General features: G+C 59.6%; 1 protein-coding gene across 3 annotated transcripts in view; it reads left to right on the top strand.

Moving 5' to 3' along the window:
- Window positions 1-21,514, top strand: part of KAZN (kazrin, periplakin interacting protein) — a 165,350-nt gene that overhangs the window by 83,176 nt on the left and 60,660 nt on the right. For all 3 annotated transcript variants that reach the window (XM_047869742.1, XM_047869741.1, XM_047869740.1), the window contains 2 exons: window positions 11,642-11,778; window positions 16,438-16,608. In XM_047869742.1, the coding sequence (XP_047725698.1) occupies window positions 11,642-11,778; window positions 16,438-16,608 (308 nt within the window). The remainder of the gene's footprint in view (window positions 1-11,641; window positions 11,779-16,437; window positions 16,609-21,514) is intronic.

Raw genomic sequence — 21,514 nt, 5'->3', positions numbered from 1 at the left:
CCTCCGCCCTCCCATTTCCCTCGGCAGGAAGTGGGGGGCCTGGCTCCCCGGTGCCCGCCACCCTCTGGGCTTCCAGGTGAGCGCTGAGTCATTCCAGAGCGGAGGGATGGGCTGCAGGTGGCCACAGTGTGTCCCCACCCCCAACTAGGACCCCCGCTGTGCCTCTTATTTCTTGCGCTCTGTGTCTAAGGCCCTCGCTGGCCTCGCCCTTCCTATCTAAAGTTTTCCGGTCGGGAGCCTCTGACATCTAAGCCTGAGACAGAGATCCTGGAGACCGAGAAAGCCCATGCACCCCTCTCCCCATGCACCCCTCTTCCCTGCTCAGGCTCCAAGACAGCATTCTGCGCAGCCGGCTTGCAGCCTCTACTCAAACTTCCCGGCAGGGTGCCCGCTTCCTCTCAAGACCCCCCAGTCTGCCCTGAGACCTCTGTGAGGCTGTCACCTAGAATGACAGAGCCCGACCAAGCCATCGGAGGTGCATCTAGAGCTTTTGCTCTCCTTTAGTGGTCACTACAGCAGAATGACATAGAAGCTGGTATCTCCGCTTCACGCACGAGGGGAGAGGCACAGAGAGGTTAAGGAACTTACCCGATGTCACCCAGCTAGTGAATAGTGGAGCTGGGATTCAACCCCAGGTTTCTGTCTGCAGAGCCTGGTCCCTGGTCTCACTCTACAGAGCTGCAGTGGGCTCACATCGTGCTGTGTTCCATCTCCTATAGCCACCTGCTCAGGTCAACGGTCCAGCACCCCCATGAGGCCCACAGCCACGGTTGGGTATCGTGATTAATTGCCAATATTGGGGGAAAAAAAAAAAAAAGAGACATTTAAGACATAAAGACTACAACAATCCAGAGTTTGGAAATCTCTGGAAAAGTTGGAAGGTGTGGCCGCGCTGGGCCCCCTTCAGTCCCGGAATGGCTGCCCCTGCTATGCATTCTAGGTGCCCGCCTGTGCTTACTCTCTGACCGATGGACCCTGGCAGGGCCCCGAGTGCCACTGTGCTCTCCGCCCTGGGATGGGGGGGGGGGGTCCCTCCTGAGCCCCTGAGCTGGAGAATGCAGGAAGGGCGCGGCTTGAGGTAGGGAGCTAGCGTGGCCCCCGCATCCAGACCACAGGTAGAGGCGGGGGCTGTGGGCTTTGGAACGCCAGGCGGAAGCTTCCTCGAAGTCTCGCAGGGAGAGAAGGCCGGGAGGTCCTCCCAGAAAGGCGGACGTGCTCCCCTCAGCACACACAGAATACATAGCGGTCGGTGGTGCTAAGCTCTGAGGAGAGCGGACAGGGAAGGGGGTGAGGAGGGTGTCCAGGGAGGGCTTTGCTGAGAGAGTGACGGTTGAGGAAGGACCTGGGAGGCAGTGGGTCACGCGGGCAGGAGGACATTCCGGGCAGATTCAGAGGCAGGAGCAGACCCGCGTGAACCGGGAGCAGCACGGAGCCAGGTGGCAGCAGTGGGGTGGGAGTGGGGTTACGGGGGGCGGGAGGAAGGCAGAGAGGTGAGAAGGCAGGGGAGGACAGACACGCGACTCTTCTGGACCATTCTAGGGACTCCGTGCTCACCCTTGAGACTGGAGCCGTCGGAGAGGAGCAGGGAAGTCGTGATGTGATCTGATTTGCCCCGTAAAGGGACTGCTTACTCCCTGCTGAGCTGATGGGGACCGAAGGGTTGGGAGACCAGTCAGGAGGCTATTGCACGATGCAGACACAGGATGGTGGTGACACGGGCCAGGGTGGTGACTGAGGAGTGGTGACAAGTGGCCGGATTCTGGCAACATGTCAAGCTGACGTGGCTCGTTGAGGAATTGGGTGTGGGGCCTGAGAGGAGTGGAGTTCAGGAAGATTCTGGAGTTTGGGGCCGGAGGAACTGGAAGGCTAAGGCCACCCTGGATTGAGTTCGAGGAGGCCAGGCGGCGCAGGGTGTGGGGGGCTGGCTGTGGACCCCGTCTCAGACGTGCTGGGTTGGAGGTGGTTAGACCCCCGGCGGTGGTGTGGGGAGGCTCTCGGCACTGAGCGGGCTCCAGGGCCGACGGCCAGGCTGGAGATGCACAGCCGGGAGGCTGGACGGGCCACCAGGACACAATGGGAAAGAAGGACAGGTTCCTATTGCCTAGAGGCCCGATCCTCAGAGAAATCGGCAGAGACCTAGAAGGAGCCGCCAGAGACAGAAGAAGAAGCCAGGAGAAGGGGGCGGGAAGGGCACACGAAGAGGGGATCCCCGGTGCCGATGGAGCGTGACAGACAGGACTGTGGGGTTCACAGCACGGAGGTCACGATGACCTTGAGAAGAGCAGGTGGGGGAGAAGTCCAGGCGGTGCCAGGGAGGGTGGGAGGAGAGAAATGAGGCACGAGCCCAGGCGGTCCTTTTAAGCCTCTTTGCTCCAAAAGGAGGAAGAGACAGAAGGAGGGCGGGAGAGAGAAGCGGGGTCGGTTGCGGGGTTTTCTGCTCGAGTTGTGAGACAGAATCGCACGCTCGTGTGACGCGGGGGAAAGTCCAGTGCAAGGCCCGGGCCAGGTGCACGGAACGTGGGTACTCGGAGCAGGCTCTCGTAATGGAAGGATGGCCGCAGTTTCCAACGCCTCCTGGCCCATCCAAACCTGGTGGCCTCCGCGGGCCACCCAGGGTTGGGGACGGGGAGCCCAGCTGACGAGCGGGTGGCCTCCTCAAGACCCGGGGAGGATGCCGCCATGAGCAGGCTGAAATCAAGGAGCCTTGTGGGACAACCAGGTCACCCCGTTCCCAGACACTGGGTGTTGCCTGTGCTGGGAGCAGTGTCTGGGCTCCGGCCCCAGCTCTGAGCACCTTAAATACTCCTGGTGCCCTGGGGCAGCCGAAGCTGTGGTCCACTTGAGTGTCCTTGTATCCTGCCTGGCAGGTGACGTGAAATGGCCACGGACACGCCGCACAGGGCCCACGGCAGTTCGGCGAGAGCCACAGCCTCTCTGCAGTCGGGGCTCAGGGGCCGGTCAGGAGGCACAAGGGAAATTAGCCTGCCCTGTCAAACCTGTGGAGGTCAAGAGGAGACACGCAAAGGAAAGCCAGATCACCTCTGGCCCCAGGATGCAAGAAATATTGGACACAGCTCAGTGACGACCGTGGCGCAGGTCCCAGTGTTCTCTAGGGAGGCCACCCTTCTGTCATTCATGAGTAGTAAGTTGGTGGGTATTTACTGAGCACTTACTATGTGCCAGGCACTGTTCTATGCTGGAGATACAGTAGTGAACAAGGCAGGCCAGGTCCCTGCCCCCAAGGATCTTATATTTCCAGTGGACATAAAAATATGTAAGTAGACCCAGGAATCCCCCATGTATCTTGGACCAAACTGAGGGAATATTGTGCTCTCACCATCGAGTGTGTGGGTGGCAGTTTGTGTGCAACCGTCTCAGATGCGAATGGACGGGCTTCTCTCTTTTGGTTAAATGGAGTTAAATGGAGTCGGTATTGGCACTGCATTGACCCAGACAGGGCTCGCCCAGCCGTCCTCAAACACGCCAGCTCTGATCAATCGGTGATGGCATCTGACCTCCCAACCCGAGGCAGAGCAAATCTGCATTTCCCTCCTGTGCCGTGGCAGACATCCCCAGTCAACCCAGATTCCTGTAGAGTGTGGTTGATTAGTCATGTCTGCGTGGCCACCGGATTGGGAATTAAGAACCTGTATTCCGGACGTTTGGAATATCTTTCCAGGTTGGAAAGGCCACGCTGCTGTACTTGGAGACAGGAGCCGTGGGGACTCTGGAAAGATCGCAGACCTGAATATCAAAGTGCTAGGGTCAAGTGCCAATTCTGCCACTCGTTGGCTGAGTTGGCCAGTCAGTCCACTTGACCTGGCAGTGAGAAGAAAGAGGAGGTTTGGGTCCCCGAGGAGCAGAGCTACACCCAGGTCAGACCTTGGGCCACACAGCCAAGCGCGTGTCTGACTAGGCCTGGCTCAGCAGGTGCTGGGTTCTCCTTCTTCCCCGAGTGCCTCCCGACAGGGCAAGAGCCTGCTTAACCTCTCTACCTGTTCTGAAGTCACCTTGCTCAGCTTTCAAACAGGAAGAACCAAAATAAACCCAGGCATGCCCGTCCCGGGGCCATAAGTCTGAAGGCCTTTTGCTTCCTTCCCTGCCCTGTGCCCGCCCTTCCCCCTGCCCTGGGCCCCTTCCCCAGGCCCTTTTCCCAGAATTCAGCCTGTTGGTCAGGTCACCCAGTATTTTCTGAGCCCTCCTGGGGCCTGGGAGCCATGGGGAGCCGGAAGACAGGAGGAGGTGCTAACATTGAGTGAACACCTTATGGATTCAGGTGCCAGGTAGTGTCACATAGGGCCTCGCAAGATACAAGTTATCACCCTCAGCTTACGGGCTCAGGAAACACCCAGAGTGAGGAAACACCCAGAGACGTTACGCGTGAGGGGAAGCTGGTTAAGGGGTAAAGCCGGACTGGAATCCGAGGCTCCGTGAATCCGGAACCATGTCTTTCTGAGGCTCTCTTCTCCCCACCTGCTCAGGGTCCGCACCTGACGGGGTCACTCCGGATACGGAAACCTGTTCTCTGTCGGGCAGAAGTAGGTACACTTTCAGTCCTCATTCCACAGATGGGGAAACTGAGGCTTAATTAAAGTCTGATAGGCCGACTCCAAAGCTGATGCTTTTAGCCCAGCGGCGTTGGTCTGAGAATCGGGAGACCCGGGCTGGCTGGCTGTGTGATATCAGGTATCCTCTTTCCCTCTCTGGGCCTCAGTTTCCCCATCGGTAAAGGGAAGTTGAGCTAAAAGAGCTTTGCTTTCTTCTTTCTTTTTTTAAAGTTTTTCCATTAAAAAAATTTTTTTCCACCCGAGTACGGTCAGCACACAACGCTATTCCAATGCCATCGACTGTACTCCCAGCGCTGTGCCTTCTGTTCCCGCGACCTGTTTGGGAGACCATCTTGGTGGGTGTGTTTGTCCAGAGCGGTTTGCTAGGCTCTTGTGGCCCCCGCCCGCCCACCCCTCCTGTCTCAGAATCTGTGGATGCGGAAGGTTCAACTGGTTGGGGGTGTTGAATGGAAAAGAAAGGGGGCCCCCTGCTGGCGGTGGCTGGGATCATCATACCTGGGCTGAAATTTACCCGACTCTGCCCACCATCCCCGTCCCCACCTTCCTTAGAGCCTGTTTGCCCAGAGGAAGGGGGGAAGGGGGGGGTGGGTGGGGGGGCACTGACCAGGCTGGACATTTTCATAAGGTCTCTTGGTTTGGGACCGTCCAGAGCCAGGCCCTGCAGTCTTCCGAGGCCAGACTAATGGGAAATCTGGGCGTGTGGAAGGAGACTGTGTCTTGGGCAAGCTGTGGAGGGGGGCCGGGGGAGGATTCCTTGAGAGCCGTGGCTTGCACGCACGCGCGCACACACGCACGCACACCACCAGCGGCCACGGAGCAGTCATGGGGTGCACACAAGAATGTCAGACCGCTGTTGATGGAAACCTCAGAAGGTCCCCTCGGGACCGTAAGCTGCAAAAACAGCGTCTCGTGGCAGGAGTGACCGGCGCAGATTTCTGGATCATCCAGCGTTTTTGTGCTTCGATGCAGGTCCTGCTGTTTCCGGCGACGTGCTTTCACAGTAGGTTAAGGCAGGGGAGTGAGGGGTTCCAGGTCAGACGGCAGAGAGCAAGTCCGGGATCCGGTACTTGAGCTGTGAGGGCCCTGGAGAGTAAGTTAGCCCTTCGAACCTCAGTTTCCTCCTCCACAAGGCAAGTGCCCCCTCCCCTCTACACACACACACCCCAGCCCCCCAGCCCCACCCCTGCACAAGGTCCTGAGGAGCAGGCGAGGCCAACGGGACCCTGCGGGGTTGGTTGGGGTCGGTGATTTTGGAGGCAGCAGGGGACCCCAGGGGGGGAGGGGGAGGGGAGAGGGTAGGTGGGTGTGGGGCCAGACGGGCACTGCCACTCACTCCCTGACCCGGCTCCTCACTCTCCCGGGGTGCCTCCTGCCCCATGCTGGGACCTGGAACGACTTCACACAGTGGTTGTGGTGGCCGAGTGGCAAGAACGCATCGGGGGCTCGGAGCAGGGCCTGGCGCACGGGAACCGTTTTAATACCTAGGAAAGCGAGACTTGGGGGAGGGTAGTGACTTGCTCAGGGGCTCAGAGCCAGGGACAGAACCCAGGTCCTCTGACGCCAGACTGATGCCCGTTCTGCCCCGCCGTGTGGTGCTGGCCAAGGCCCTGGACACCTCTGTGGGGAGCAGTGGTGGAGGTGATGCCTTCTCGGCCCTCCAAAGCCAGAGGAGGCTCACAGGGTCCATCCAGCACACTCATGGTGGGGGCACGGTTGAGGCTCAGAGAGGGGAAGGCTGGGAGCCTGGCTCCTCCCTCCCCAGCAAGGTTCTCCCTGCGCACTCTGCCTTGGGGGGTAAGCAGAAGTCCCCTGGGGCTCAAAAGCGCCCTGTAGAATCCCTTGCCCTCCAGGCACACAGCCGCTAGAGGCTCAAACGCCACGGATTAGCCTGTCCGGTTCCCTTGCTTGTTGGCGGAGGCCTCCCTATGCCTGGGCATTGCCGCTGAGGGTCTGTCACCCGTGGCGGCAATGAAGGGGACGGGTCCTCCCCCTGCCGGTGGTGCGTTTGCAGCAGCTGTGAGGTCAGTGAGGAGCTGTGGTCCCCTAAGCCAGGAGAGGAAGACGGGGTCTGCTGCGGAAAGGCCACGGCAGAAGCTTGAGAGGATGACATCCCCAGAGATGCTCTATCTTCACGGGGCCAGAGCCGGGCCCCTGGTCACCCCCCTGCAGGCACTCGGCCTCCTCTGAGTTAGAAAAACAAGTCCCTCCCTCCCCCCCCTCGGAATCCCCACATTCCCGGGAGCTGAGCTGGTCTCCCACGGTGACCCCACAGGGCCCGCCGGGCATGACATCACCCGTCACCATGGCAGTGGTTCCGGTGGCCTGGCTCCTGGAATGGGACACGCCTGGCTGAAGCTGGATGCCTGGGAAGGTGAAGTGAGCGCCCGGGAGCTTTGGGCCGAGGCAGGAGGCTGGTCACCAAGAAGGTCAGGTGTCACAGACCCCACCCTGCTACTCCTGCCTTAGTAGCAACATTTGGAGAGCGCCAAAATGCGGTTTGGAAGGAGGGATAACAGCAGACCTGTGGCAAAGGGAAGAAGGAGGCACCCCATTGCATAGTTTTCATAGCTGTGTAAATTAGTAACTTAAATTCTTTCTTGGGGACCCGTCGTGCTGATCTTCTTGTCTTCTTTTTAATGTTTATTTATTTGAGAGAGAGAGAGAACAAGGGGGGAGGGGCAGAGAGAGAGGGAGGCACAGAATCCGAGGCAGGCTCCAGGCTCCGAGCTGTCAGCACAGAGCGCAGTGCGCGACTTGAACTCAGGAACCGCGAGATCATGACCTGAGCCGAAGTTGGGCGCTTAACCTTCTGAGCCACCCAGGCGCCCCCGATCTTCTTGTTTTCTTAAAAGAGTTACAATGCCAGTGACACCCTTCAGGGAGCCCCGTCTGACGGCAGCGACCCAGCATCTGGAGACCCGGGGACAGTCAGGCCCGATGGGGACGCGCACGCGCGCGCGCGCGCACACACACACACACACACACACACACACACACACACACAGGTGCCTGCTCCCAGGTCCTGCTTCTGCGAGGAGTTCCCGTGAGTCGGTCACGGTCGTGTGTGCTTCCGAGAGGCTGTGGCAGACCGCTCGGCATCTGCTTTGTTCACACTGTGGCTCCAGAGGTGCCGAAGCTCCGTTTCAAAGGGATCTGCACCCGGCATTCCTGCCCAGAGATCCGGCTTTCATGTGTCTCAGTCCTCAGCTGGGCAGCGTCCAGCCGCCGCCCCCGCCGTGCCCCCAGAATCCGCAGAGCAGGGGTTCCCGGGGAGAGCTCGTGCGAAGGAACCAGGCAGCAAAGGTTATTATGGTGGGGGTGGTGGCACCTCTCACAGCCCGCCCTGACGTGTCTGTTAGGAATGTGTTGGGGTGCACGTCATGGGAAGTCCCCCAAACACTGTGACCTTGTACTATAAAGAAAACGGGTTTTCCCAGTAGGCTCCTGGGCACGTCTTAGTAGCCACAACTGGACACATGGCCCCTCAAGTTGCAGGGGAGCATGGCACGTTGAGTGTTTTAGTGGGGCGCAAACAAAATTGGGGTTCCCTTGGTAAGGAGGCGGGTGGATGGGGTCTCGCGTCATCCACGTGTGCAGGGGTCGTCTCCTCCGTCACACTGGCAACCTCCCAGGAGGTAGGGGCGTGTCTTTTTCAGCCCTGTCCCCCCAGCAGCAGCAGGCAGGGAGACTGGCACACAGAACATGCCTGATCAGTAGTTCAAGGGAGCTCGCGGTTTCCCCTTGAGGAGGAGCTACTAATCTGAAGGTGGAGATCCAGTCCTTGCTCTCAGGAGCCCCCGGTCAGATAGGGGAGGCGTAGCTCCCTGCCACTGACACACAGAGACACAGGTGCACACACCCCTTTGCTGGGGGACAGAACGGGGGCCCACACGGCTGCTCCTGTACACGGTGGCGCAGGGGTAGAGTGGAGGGAGCACCGTGGAGGCCAGCGGCAGGCTGCCACGTCGCCCCTCCCCAAGGTGTTTTGGCAAAAGTGAAGGAAGGCCCAGCAATGCTGTGGAGGAAGGGGGTGGCATCCCTCCCAGAGCCTCCAGTTGCCAAGAGCAGAGTCTGGAATTTGGTTTCCATCCAGACAAGGCTAACGGAAGAGGCAAATCGGAGCCCCAGGGGGATTAATTTCCAACCAAGGGCAGAGGCATGCTCCCCAGGGGAGTCCGTGAGACCTTCTCAGACCCTGGGGTGGAGGGTCCCACAGTGGTGACTTTGTCCGGGTCAGCTGCCCCCAGCCGCAGCCCCTGGGAGCCACTCCCCTCGGCAGTCTGAAACCCACCTGAGTCAGCTCTGCCATTTGCCGGCTGTGTGGCCTCGGTTTCCTCCCACCCGCCTCTGTCACAGGAGGGAGTACAGCCAGGATCTAGGGTCTGATGAGAACGCAGATGGAAATTTCCCAGTTCTCAGGGGCCGCTGAGCCTGGGCTCTTGTGTAAGATTCCTTCTGACCCACTTACGTCTTTAGATGTTGGGTTTTCTTCACGTGAAGCTCACCGTTAACCTATACCCTGCACCCTAACAGAAAACTAGCGCAGCCCTGCCCCCCTCCCTCCTACTCCTACCCTGGCCACCCCCAGCCTGACTGGAGAGAGAGGAGATGAGCTCTCTCACCATGCTCTCCACTGTCCCTGTCCTCTAAGGTCCCAGCCCAGCCCTGCAGGCCTGGAGCTCCGGCCCTGATGATCGACGCTGCCCCACCAAGCTGCCACGAAGAAGACGGGTCCAGCTGCAGGACTGAGGGGAGTTGAAAGCTGGAACTTAAAGGGCCGCCCAAGACCCAGGGCCCCCACCGCATGGGTCTCCCCACGGTCCCTGTTCTACCCAGCTTGGGGGTTGGGGGAGCAAAGCACAGGAGGATGAAGGAAGTCCCCTCAGGGCCAGAAGGATATCAGCTTATGTCGAGCACTGGGCCAGGAGCCCGGCATCCTCGGTCCTTACGTCACACCTGGCGGCCCAGACTCCCGTATTGGCAAGCCGAGTTTGCAGAGTTGGATGTCCAGGACGAGATGGGGTGTCACAGCCATGGTCTGCCCCATATCACTGGCCTCAACTAGCCATGGGGCCGGGACCCTCCAGGTCTTGGAGGCTCCGCTGTAGGGACAGCATAACGTGGGGTCACCTGTGTCGGCTTTCAGGTCAGACATGGCTGTGTGACTTTGGGCAAATGACTTAACTACTCTGTGCCTTCTCAGGCCAAGGAGCCTGAGAGCCCTCCGGAGCCACGGAGTGGCTTTACCCTCCTCCGTACCATCTGCGCAACTCTGCTTGGTGTTCTCTCCAGGGACAGGACAGAACAGACTTCTGGGGGCGCTGGGACAAGGCAGTGGAGCCCACTCTGCAGCCACAGCGCCCCCTGACCACAGCTACTCTCTCCATTTGCCAAAAAGCCAGCGGTGTGAGAGGGGGTCTGCAGGGAGCAAAGAGTCACGCTGCCTGCCAGGAGGTTGCTTAGAGCTCATGGCCCTGTGTGTGTGTGTGTGTGTGTGTGTGTGTGTGTGTACGAGAGAGAGAGAGAGCTTTATTAAGATATAATTCACATATCATACAATTCACCGTTTACAATGTACAATTCAGTGGTTTTTAGTATATTCACAGACTGCTTATCCGTCACCACAGTCAACATTAGAACATTTTCATCATCTCAGAAAGAAACCCCAGGCCCTCCAAATACCACCCCTATATCCACACACCCCCGCCCCCCGCCATCCACCCCTCCCCCAGCCCTCAGCAGCCACTTGCCTGCATCCTGTCTCCGTAGATTTCCCTACTGGGGACCGTTCATACGGCATATGGAATCATACATCGGCGACCGGCTTCTTTCACTTAGCAGACTGTTCAGAGTTGATCCGCGTTGTGGCATGAAACGGTACCCCTTTCCACTGTCAGATAGCGTTCCATTGTATGCGTCACCGCACCGCGTGTTTGGGTTTTTAACTCCTTCATCAGTTGCTGGCCATTTGAGTTGGTTTTCACCTTGTGGCTTCTGCGACCCATGCTGCCGGAAACGTTTGCGTATGAGCGTTTGTGTGGACGCATGTTTTCCTCTCTCTTGGGCGTGTGCCTAGGCGTGGGTTGCCGGACCGCAGGGCAACTCTGTGTGGAATCACTTGCAGAACCGTCAGGCTGCCTTCCACCGTGGCTGCACCGTTTCCATCCGTCCCCGTCGGCGGTGTGCAAGGTGTCCTAGTATCCATCCCCACATCCATGTCAACCCTTGAGTCCGTCTTGTTTATTTGTGGCCATGCTAGTGAGTGTGAAGGGGTGTGTCTTTGTGGCTGTGATCCGCAGTTCCCTGTGGACTAATGAGGTCAAGACCCTTTTCCTGTCCTTATTGGCCATTTCTTGGAGAAATGTCTGTTCAGATCCTTTGCCTAGTTTTTACTTGGGCTGTCTTCTTATTATTGAGTTGTAAGAGCTCTTTATATATTCTGCACGTAAGGCCCTTATCAGACACGCGGTCTGCAAGTACTTTCTCCCATTTCCTGCGTTGCCTTTTTACTCTCTTTGTGGTGGCCTTTGAAGCACAGAAGTTTTATGTTTTGACGAAGTCTGACCTATCTGTATTTCTGGCTGTTACGCACACTTTCCGTGTCATTTCTTGCTGCGTGTTTTTAATCAAGTGCTTCTCCTGTGGAGGAAACGGGGCAGATGATGGACTATGGTGCTGGGCTGAGTCTTCCTGGGGGCTCAGAATGGACCGTGGGGGGCTCCTTCAGCCCGGAGTCGGGGCGCCATCAGCTTCCCCGGCCACGGGCGCTCACCGGGCCTCCAGCCCCCTCACCCTGGAGACCCCTTCGGTTCAGGGCTGGGAGAGATGCTCAGTCCAGGACTTGCTGCCCCGGCTGGATCAGTAAAACTGAGAGGTGAGAACAGGTTCTAGAGACAGGCGGCCCAGGTTCGAATCCCGGGAATGCCACTAAGGGACAGGGGCGCGTGGGAGAGAAACGTCGCCTTCCTGAACCCCGTTTTCTCATCTCTTAGAGGATAGAGGCAGTGCCCCTTCTCCCCATCGGGCCGACGGCCGGCTAGACTCTGGCACTCACTAGCTCTTCTGCCCCGCAGCCATGAAAGCCGACCGGAAGCGCCTAAAGGGCGAGAAGACGGACCTGGTGAGCCAGATGCAGCAGCTGTACGCCACGCTGGAGAGCCGCGAGGAGCAGCTGCGCGACTTCATCCGCAACTACGAGCAGCACCGCAAGGTGGGGCCCGCCCCTCCCCCCTGCCCCCCTCCCCCTTCCTTGGCGCCCCCTCCCAGACACCAGCTTCTTCCCCCTTTTGCCCCTCCCCTTCCTCCCCGCCCCCTTCTCCCTCCCAGACACCAGCTTCCTCCCCTCCCCCTCCTCCCCTCCCCCTCCCAGACACCAGCTTCCTCCCCTCCCCCTCCCAGACACCAGCTTCCTCCCCTCCCCCTCCCAGACACCAGCTTCCTCCCCTCCCCCCTCCCAGATACCAGCTCCCTCCCCTCCCCCTGTAGACACCAGCACCCTCACCTACCACTGCCTGCAGGCTGCCTTCTCTGCCTAGCAAGGGGTCTGGCTTCTCTAATCCCCGAGCACACACACTCACTGCCCGTGTCACCTGTGGTCGCCTGATGAGGCCTGCAATATGTCTGGCCCGGGCCCGGAGAAGAAATGGGCACAGCCCCTAGTTGGGGGGCCTCCGTGCCTCCCGGGCAGACAAGCCCGGACAGGACAGCCCAGCCAGTGTCAGTGAGGACTGTGGATTCTGGGTGGCCCGAATTCAGATCCCAGCCCCCTGTGGGCGTGCCCTTGGGCATCTCACCTAACCTTCGCAGCCTCAGACCTCGTGCGGCTGTGATGGAGACGCCATGCCGGGCACCCAGCATGGCATCTGGCTTCCGGTAAGTGCTCAGTAAATACTCGCCAGGCGCCTTACAAATGATACCACAACAAAAGCGTGAAGAGAGAGCCGGGGCGACAGCAAGAAATTCTGCCTGCAGGGAGAGAGGCTCGTAAGGCTTCTCGGAGGAGGTGACCTAGGAGTGGGGCTCTGCGGGGTGCGTAGGAGTTTGGACAGACCCGAGTTATTTCCGCTATTAACTGTTTACAGAGCAACCCAAGGCAGACCACAGAGAAGAGGTCCCAGCTGCCCTCGTGAGCCATGGGTGCTGTGCTGAGCATTTCAGCGGCAGTGTGACCATCCTGGGGCTTAATAGCCAACATCGCTCCCGTCTTTCAGTGGGTCATCACATTTTAGAGACGTGCTTTTCCTTGAAAATAAAATCTCCACAGAGAGCCACCTTCCGCCAGGTCCGTGCCGTGACTTTTTTTAAGTCGCAGGTACCTGGGGGCACCCCCCTAAGTCCAGCCAGCAATGGGGGGGTAGGGTTGAAGCTGCTGAGTAACCCGAAGCCAGCCACGGGCAGCCATAGATGGCCACAGCTCAGCACCGAGCGTCACTCTTACGGAATGGCAAGAGCCTTCAGATTCATTCAGAAAAGGGAATTTGGAAAACACTAATTAAAAGAAAACTTAGTGTCTTAACCCTTGTCGTGTGGAGCAAGTTGTACTTCTAGCCTGTCAGTGGAAGAGCAACATTGTGGTGGGTCTTTAATCATTGTTGGGCACAACCCCATTTTACAGACGGGAGGACTGAGGCTATGAAGGGTCCAGGGACTGACCCAAAGCCACCTGTTTAGAGCTGGTTTGGAGAAGCTAAAACCACAAGTCCTGATTTTATTGTCTCTTCCAAGACCTTGCAACTGGTTAAAAAAAAAAAAAGTTGCATCTTATGCACAAAGTAAGTGTCCCCGTGAACAGGATTAACGGAACCTTTAGGTGCCCCGCCCTCCTTGGTCCTGCCACTTAGCCTGCCACGGCCCACCCAGCTCCTCCTGAGGACCCCTGCAGGCCTCACCTGGAGCAGGGGGCAGGACCCCCGTTCTCTGAGCTACTGGGGTCAGCACAGGCACAGGCTGCTGAGAAATGAGGGGTTTGGAGTCTGCCCAGAAAGTTCGCGGAAACGCAGCCTCCCAGAAAGTTGTGCCTGATGCTCGTGCCCCGTCACACGGTGCAGTTTGGAGGGCGATTTGGGACTCTCCATAAATCCAGCCGAGGAAGTTCTCGCGGCAAGTCGGGCGGGCAGGCTGGGGGCCACGGGCCAGACACAGGGCCGTCTTGGGTAGTGAGGCTGTTGTCACGACGGGCCGCCTTCATCCCGCCCTCTTCACCTCCGAGACAGGCCTTTGTCCCCTTGAAGCACCGTTCTCACTGCACCCCTCCTCCTTCTGTCCAGTGAGCCTCACATGCCAGCAGAGGGACCCTGCTCCCGCCTTGCCATCTGAGGCCCGACCACCCTGACCCCCGTGTGGTTCCAACCTCCCTGGCGGGTTTCCTTTCAGTTGCTTTCCTGCCTCAGTTACCAGCAAGGATCGAGACCTCCACCACATTCTCGGGGAGGTTGCGGGGGGGGGGGGGGGGGGAGCTGTTCTACTTCTCTGGCCTCAGCTCGCTCATCTGTGAAACAGGGATGGTCCTAATTCCCCACCTCACGGGGGGTTGTCAGGTTTAAATATAATTGCCTAAAACACGGAGGCACCATGCCTGACGTGTGTCCGGAACATTCCGTGTCACTTGCGACTGAGCCCCGCCCTCCTGCTGCCAGGGAATGTGATCATGGGGGTGGGTGTCCGAGTCCTCACCAAGACGGAAAGCACCTGGAGGCCTTTCCCCCCCCCCCAGTCTGGAACCCTCAGTCTGCTCGCGACCAGGGCAGTCAGTGACTGCAAAGAGACGCAGAGACAAAAATGATCCCGGGGTCCTAGTGGACCTTCCTGATTCAAGAATGTTTTGTAAGCAGCCCCTCGTTACACCAGCCAGTTTGAAGGGACAGTCCTTAACCAGCTATTCATTTTCCACACGCTTCTATGATCGAGGCTTGTGGCTGGGTGTTGGGGGCAGATGCCCAGGACATAGCTCGGCCCGCAGGGGAGGAGCTCCCCGTCCGGGTGGGTGCCGGGGGCCATGCCTGTCACCTGTTTGCACCGACCCCACCTGAACCCAGCCCCACAGAGAAAGGACTGACCAGCAGTAGAATGCCTCCTTGCACGGAGACTCTTGCTTCCAGAACGTCAGAGTACAGCTTCCCCTGTGACCGCGCGATACACTGTCTGTGTCTTGCATTGCCAGTTTCTGCTGGGCGTCCCGTCACCCTAGGAGGTGGTATCACCACTGCCTCACAACTGAGGTGACCGAGGTTTGGGGAAGTTGAAGAACTCGGCCAGTGTTCTGCAGCCTGCAGGGGGCCGAGCTGAGACTCCTACCCGGGCACCCTGACCCTAAAGCAGGTGCCGGCGACCCGTCCTGGGAGGGATCGTCCCCCGCACCCCCTCCTCCAGACTGCACTAGGAAGCGGTGGGGGGGGGGGGGGGGCTGCTCACACCCCGCCCGAGGGCTGACACGTGGTGATGGCCTTTGTAGCTGTCCCAGCAGCCGGGACGCACGCCGTCATTTCTTCGGCAGCATCTGTCACCCGCTGCTGCTGGCCGGGCTGCCGTCCTGGGACCCGGGTACACGCCAGGAAACCGACATGGCACATCCCTGCTCTCGCGGTGCACGCGCTACGGCTTTTCTCTGTGAGCCCCGGGGATGCAGGGATTTTTTGTCTGGCTCATGCCTGCCGACAGCATCCGTGAATATGGCTGGGTTGAATGACCAGTATCAGGCAGGAGGTTGGAGGGAGCCCAGGGCTACTCTCGGGTGAGTGGTCAGGGAGGGCCGCTCAGAGAGGACGGTCGAGCAGGGTCTGCCGTGTGCTCGCACCGTGCCGCGCTCCCCGCGTGGATTGTCTCATTCAGTCCCCAGAACAACACCCTAAAGTACCTGTGGTATTATCCCCGCGGTAGAGACCAGGGCGCCCAGGCCCGATAGTCATCGCGGCTCGTCCTGGCAGAGCTGGGATTTGACCCGGACTCTGTCCACAAGCCATAGCTCCAGCTCCATGACAGCCCCAGAGAAGGGGACAGCCCTCGGCCTCCTTGGCACTGGCCATCTAGAAGTCGGGCCTTCTGCGACAGGGCTGTTAAACAAGGCAGGATGTGCCCCAGGCCACACAGGGACCTTGAGCGTGGCTCCTGGTCTGGTGAATCAGAAGACCTTGCTGGGTGGATGGGCGGGGCTCTGTGCTGGGACCCTTCTTCTCGGGAGGGGCACCTGGCCTTCTGACACCAGCTCTTGCCCTGGGAGGTCAGGCTCCCTGATTGTGTTCCCCGCCTGCTGGCTTTGCCCCTGCACGGCCCTTCCCACTGCACCCTGGGAAGAACGGCTCCTGGCGGGGGCACTGGCGGAGGACGGTGCTGCATCCAGACCCAGCAGCGAGCTGAGGGGCTCGGCCTGCTCCGTCATCGGCTGTGACCTCGTGAGGTGCTGCCGGACCCCGTGGCCGCCAGAGCAGCCGGGCTGCAGGTGTCTCCTGGGCCCCTCCGTGCCTCGGACACACACATTACCAAACAACAGAACAAAGCCCCACACCCGTTACTGACCCAGGCTTCTGCCAGACGCCATGTATTTCCCACATGTAAAGTCATTTGATCTTTATAACTTGAAACAAGCGGTGTCGACCCCCTGTCCCCCTCTTAAAGACGGAGCAACGGAGACTTGACGAGGTCAGACGACTTAACCCGTCACGCTCATTTGCTCACTTCTTGTGGAAACGCTGTTCGCTGAGCATCTACTGACGGATTGTCTGTGTCCAGTCCCCCCCGCTAATCTGTGGCTCAGCCAGAGCGCCTCCCCTCCCCTTCCTCTGGTCCAGGGGTCAGGGCCCCCCTCTGGGTGTCTGTGGGCCGAGAGGCGGTCCCGCAGCCCCGCTGTAACTCCCCTGGCGCTCCGTCCCCACAGGAGAGCGAGGACGCCGTCAAAGCCCTGGCTAAGGAGAAGGACCTGCTGGAGCGTGAGAAGTGGGAGCTTCGGCGCCAAGCCAAGGAGGCCACGGACCACGCCACGGCGCTGCGCTCCCAGCTGGACCTCAAGGACAACCGGATGAAGGAGCTGGAGGCCGAGCTGGCCATGGTGAGACCCCACCCCACCCCCACCCCCCCACGCAGCCGGGGCACCCACGACGTGCTGCGGGGGACAGGGTGGGCGGAGGAGAGGGTGCGGCTGGGCGCGGGGTCTGCTGTCTGCTCAGGTTGACCGCTGAGCCGGGGCCACAGCCTCTCCTCCACCTGCAGGGATGAAATCCACCACACTCCCAGGCCACTGTCCGCAAAGAAACCAAACCCGTCTTGATTTAAAATACACATATTTAGGGCCGCACCCGTGGCAGGTCAGGGCCCCCTTGGGCCCCTCCTGGGTCTCCTGTCCAATGCTGACCCCTAGTGGTGAGAACTGCCCAGGCCAGAACAAGGTGTAGCCGCCAGGTCCCCTCTGGGGAGGGCTTTTCCCGGCCCTGAGGTCCCCGCTGCTAAGCCTTTCCCGCTGCAGACCTAGGAAGTGGGTGCAGGGGGAAGCAAGGTTCCCATCCTCCCAGGTCTTTCCAGTGCCCGTGGGTGGACAGCTGTGTCTTCCTTGCCTCAGAGCACTGGCCTCGAGCATTCTGGGTGTTTCTGGGACTTTTCAGGAGTGGGAACCCAACCACCTCTGTTCCCGCTCTCCCCGTGCCCAGACTGGTCAACGTGCTTCCGTTCTGGCCAGCAAAACTCAGGTTCTGGCCGCCTCCTCTGGCAGGCATCGCACCCCTCTGCTAAGTGTGCGTTGTTACGGGGAGTGTTTCCAGCTCCTTATCCCATCAGTGGGGCCCGTGTCTGCCTGGGGCTCGGCCGCAAAGCGGGGGGCTCTGCGGAGAAGCATGAGAGCCCCAGCTCTGTCGGGGTGCCCAGCAGACTGGAGGTCTCCTCCGCGGAGCACCATCCAGAGAAGCTCATGTTGGCCAGCGTGCGCCCCACTGCACTGCTGCGCAGGCCGGGACCGGAGGGAGGGCGCCACCCCTGTGCGCGTGCCTCGCGTCCTCGGGTGCAGCCTGGCTGGTTTGGCACAGGGGGTGCACTGGAGGGCCAGGCTTAGAGACGGCTCGCAGAATGGGACGCCCGGGTGGCTCGGTCCGTTACCCGCCAGACTCTTGATTTCGGCTCAGGGCACGACCTCACGGTCCATGGGACTGAACCCCACGCCGGACTCTGCGCACACAGCGCGGGGCCTGCTCGAGATTCGCTCCCTCCTCCTCTCTCGGCCCCTCGCCCCCCTCCAAATAAACACACATTTTTTTAAAAAGGAAGAAATGGCTGGCCGAAGCCAAGGCAGCCGCAGAGGTGGGGAAGCCAGGGTTCTAGACGGAGTGGGTCTGCTCAGCGGCCCCCCCGGGGAGCAGGAACCCGAACCTTTTGTCCTTTGAATTTCACCTCCGTTTTTTTTGTAAGTCTGAAAATGGCCCATCTTGGGTCACGCGGTTACCACTCACCTTGGGGCTCCTGGCTGTGGCCACTGGTGATGAGTAATTTCTCAAGTGACCCTGAGGTGCCCCCGAGGAGAAGGGAGCTGAGCTGGCCAATTCCCACCCGCCCATCATGCCATGACACGAGAACCGTGGGAAGCGGCCTGGTGCCCGGTGAGAACGAGCGGGCCCTGTCCTAGCTTAGGCACCGCCCCCTCCCCGGTCTCTACACACCTTGCGTAGCTGCTTCACCTGAGTAAGAAAGAGCCAAAGGCTGTGGCTTCCCAAGAAGCAAAGCCCCCTCGCTGTTTGCTGACGGCAGCACCCACGCTCCCCCTCGGCCGCCTGCCCTTCGGGTGGACGTCTTCCCGATGACGACTTCCGGCCCAGCCAGACATTCCCGCACGTGGCGTGGCTTCACCCCTGTGGCCGCATTGGCTTTGTGGCAGCACCCCGTGGGGAGAACGCATGTATCTTTTAATATGTTGTTTTACTGAGATGTCACATCCCATGAACCTCATCCTTGCAAGATGTACAGTTCGGTGGATTCTAGAACGTTCACAGAGCTGGGTGACCGTCACCAAACAATTCGGTTCTAGAACAGCTTGCACCCCCCCCCCCCCCGCTGCCCCAAAAGGGAAACCCGTATCCATCGGCCGTCACCCCTCATGTTCTTGTGGTGCCCGCTTTAGGGACGTGGAAGCGGGCTCGGAGGGCGAGAGGCTCACCCAGAGCTGCCCAGCGGGTTGAGAGGCAGAGCTGGGAGTCGGGGAGGGCCCGAGCTTCATGACGTGGAGGCTTCGGCTCCGTGCGGGGCCTCTGTAGGGACATCCGGCTGCTGGCCTGGAGGGGCCCCTCCCCCACCAACCCTCGCATGTCCCTCGGGCCCTCCTCGCTGGCCTCCGTCACACGGAGGGGGAGGGAGACGGGCCTGCCAGCCCCCGAGAGCACACGCTTCCCCCAAGGGCAGGCTAGTCCTGCCCCCCAGGACCTTGGTTCGCGTTGACCTAGTTTCCTGTCAGCACTGTGTCTCCAGAACAGGAGGCTTTTTTATGTTCACTACACAGTCGGTCAACGGGGCTTCTCACCCTCAGCACTGTTGACATTTGGGGCCGGTCCGTCTTTGTTGTGAGGCCTTCCTGTGCCCTGGAGGATGGCCACCAGAAGTCTCCGGGCATTTCCCAGGGTTCCCTGGGGGAGGTGGGGGTGGGTCTCGCCCCCGTGGAGAGCCCGCCTTCTGTAAAGTTGGACGTTTCTCAAGTGTCAAGCGTGGGATGGTCTAACCTTAGCATCTCAGCCGTTTAGTTCTAACGGAGTCCCCGTTGGGTCCCGCCATGTTCGGGCTGTGTGACCTGTGACAAGGGACTTAACCTCTCTGAATCTCAGTTTGCACACATGTGAAGTCAGGGCTACGAGGCCTTCCGCTGGGGGGGGGGGGGGGGGGGGGCGGATTGTGAGGTGAGCCAGGGCAGGTGCGCACCGGTGCTCAGTGAGGGTCACTTACTGACTGGTGTTGGGCACCTAGACCCATCCTGTCTTCAGATTCCGTTCCACTGGCCAGTCACCGTGTGACCTCAGGAGTCACTCTTAACCTGCCTGGGCCTCAGTTTCCTCATCTGTGAAAATGGCAGCCACCACAGACCCAGGCGAGAGTCGGGTGCGGTGCAGTGGGGGTGGGGGAGAGGCGGGGTCAGGCGACAGGGGGATGACGGGAATGGCCCGAGTCTCCATTCCTTTTCTGGCGGCTGTGCTCCGGGTTGGCACTGCTTTGCTGCCCTCACTCCCAAGAAACCCGCCTGCTGCAGGCACCACCCCCCGGCCCTGGGCCATTGCCATCTGGGAGCAGCGGGCCAGACCTCACAACCTGCTGGTGTTTTCTTGGAGGATCCCCCCCAGCAGCCTTTGGCCAGCAGAGACGTTCCCTGGACACGCAGGAATCCCTGCTCCCGGCATCCCTCGGGGGCCCAGGCTTACTGTCCAACATGGAATACCTCCTGGCTGCCGGTCAGCAGACCCTCCAGCCGGTCAGGCGCCTTCATCAGCCCCGATCCAGAGGGAGGCCCCGGGCAGGGTCCTGCCACCCCCTGGATCTTATCGGCCCATCTTAGGGCATAAATGATCCCACCAACCTCGATCACTGCTTCTTATGAAACGTGCAGTGGTGCAGCTGGCGTCCTGGGCCTTCATTGGACTTAGTTCACGCCTAACTCCTACTTGTGAGGTGGAAGATGTTTCAGGATTTAACAGTCACTAACCTTTATTGAGTATTTTTATCTTAGGCCGGGGCTCTGCATAGCAACTGTGTTATCCCCATCTGACAGAGGGGGGCATGAAGGCACAGAGCGGTGAGGGACCTCGCCCAGGATCCCCCCCCCGAGCAGGAAGTGGCACAGCCGGGCTCAAACCCAGGCAGTCGGGTTTCAGAGCCCAGACTCCAAAGCACCCTCGTCCCACAACTCCAGGGGGCGCTACTTACATGGCAGTGATCTCCCTCTGCCCCCCGTCTTGCTGGGGAGGACCCTGAAGCTGAGGGAGGTGGAGGAACTTGCTGAAGGTCACACAGCAAGTTAAACAGTAGAAATGGAGTTTGAACCCAGTTCTGACTCGTGTCATAACAGGGTGTTTGAGCCAATGTCCAGTAGCTCGAAACTTCGGGTGCAGAGTGCTCAGGAGAGGGTAAAGGCTCAGAGAGAAGAGGGAGTCAGAGCTCAGGGGGAGCTCCCAGCATTAACTTGCATTTAGCAGAAGCGGTCAGCCCGAGAAATGCTGCGTAGACTGCCACGGGGAGCGGAGCCCGTGTGCGCACATGCCTGTATCTTAAATTAGACTTCACAGGCCGCTTTTTGTAGGTCTTGTCTCTGCCACAAGTGGGCCATTTGTAAGAGGTCCCTGTGCTTCAGAACTCAGGGGTACCACCGCCCCACCCTGCAGGACCAACCACGGGGGACCTCCCAGTTGTCAGGTACACATGACCTAGAGGGAAAGGAGATGTGTTCCCAGCTGAAGTGCCCTGGCGGCCAGGAAATGAGGGTCTCCACGGTGCTGGGTGGCCGCAAGCCTGTGGCAGCTCGGAGATACACGCCGCTTGCCCCTTCCTTCAGCAGAAGGATTAGTCTGTTGTTCTTGCAGTAAGTTAACACAGCGGATTCCCTGAGCCATCAGCCTGGACACGGCAGGGCCTGCTTCCGTCTATGCTGTGGATTTTTACTGATCGCTGCATGTGCCCTGCCCCGAGCGAGGTGCTGCGGATTTCATGGTGACCAGGCACACCCCATCCTCTGCTTCGTGCACCCAGAGTCTGCATTACTTGTGTGGTCATTTTCCTTGCCGCTGAGGAGCGTGGGTGCCATGGAAACCCCAGGGCTCAGGGCCAGGCTCCCAGCCTTGGGACCCAACTTGAACATTGTACCTGCTGTGCATTCTTGAAGAAGTCACTTCTCTCAGCTTCCAGTTTCTCCTCTGTCAAGCACAAATAATCTTACCCTCCCTACCTGAAGCCCAGGGCTGTCGTGCTGAGCACATGATAGCTTTCTGGCTTGGGGGACA

Source organism: Prionailurus viverrinus, chromosome C1 (assembly GCF_022837055.1).
Source record: "Prionailurus viverrinus isolate Anna chromosome C1, UM_Priviv_1.0, whole genome shotgun sequence".
NCBI classification, from domain to species: Eukaryota; Metazoa; Chordata; class Mammalia; order Carnivora; family Felidae; genus Prionailurus; species Prionailurus viverrinus.
Note: the sequence above shows the minus strand (reverse complement) of the source record. Positions and strands in the feature narration are given on the sequence as shown.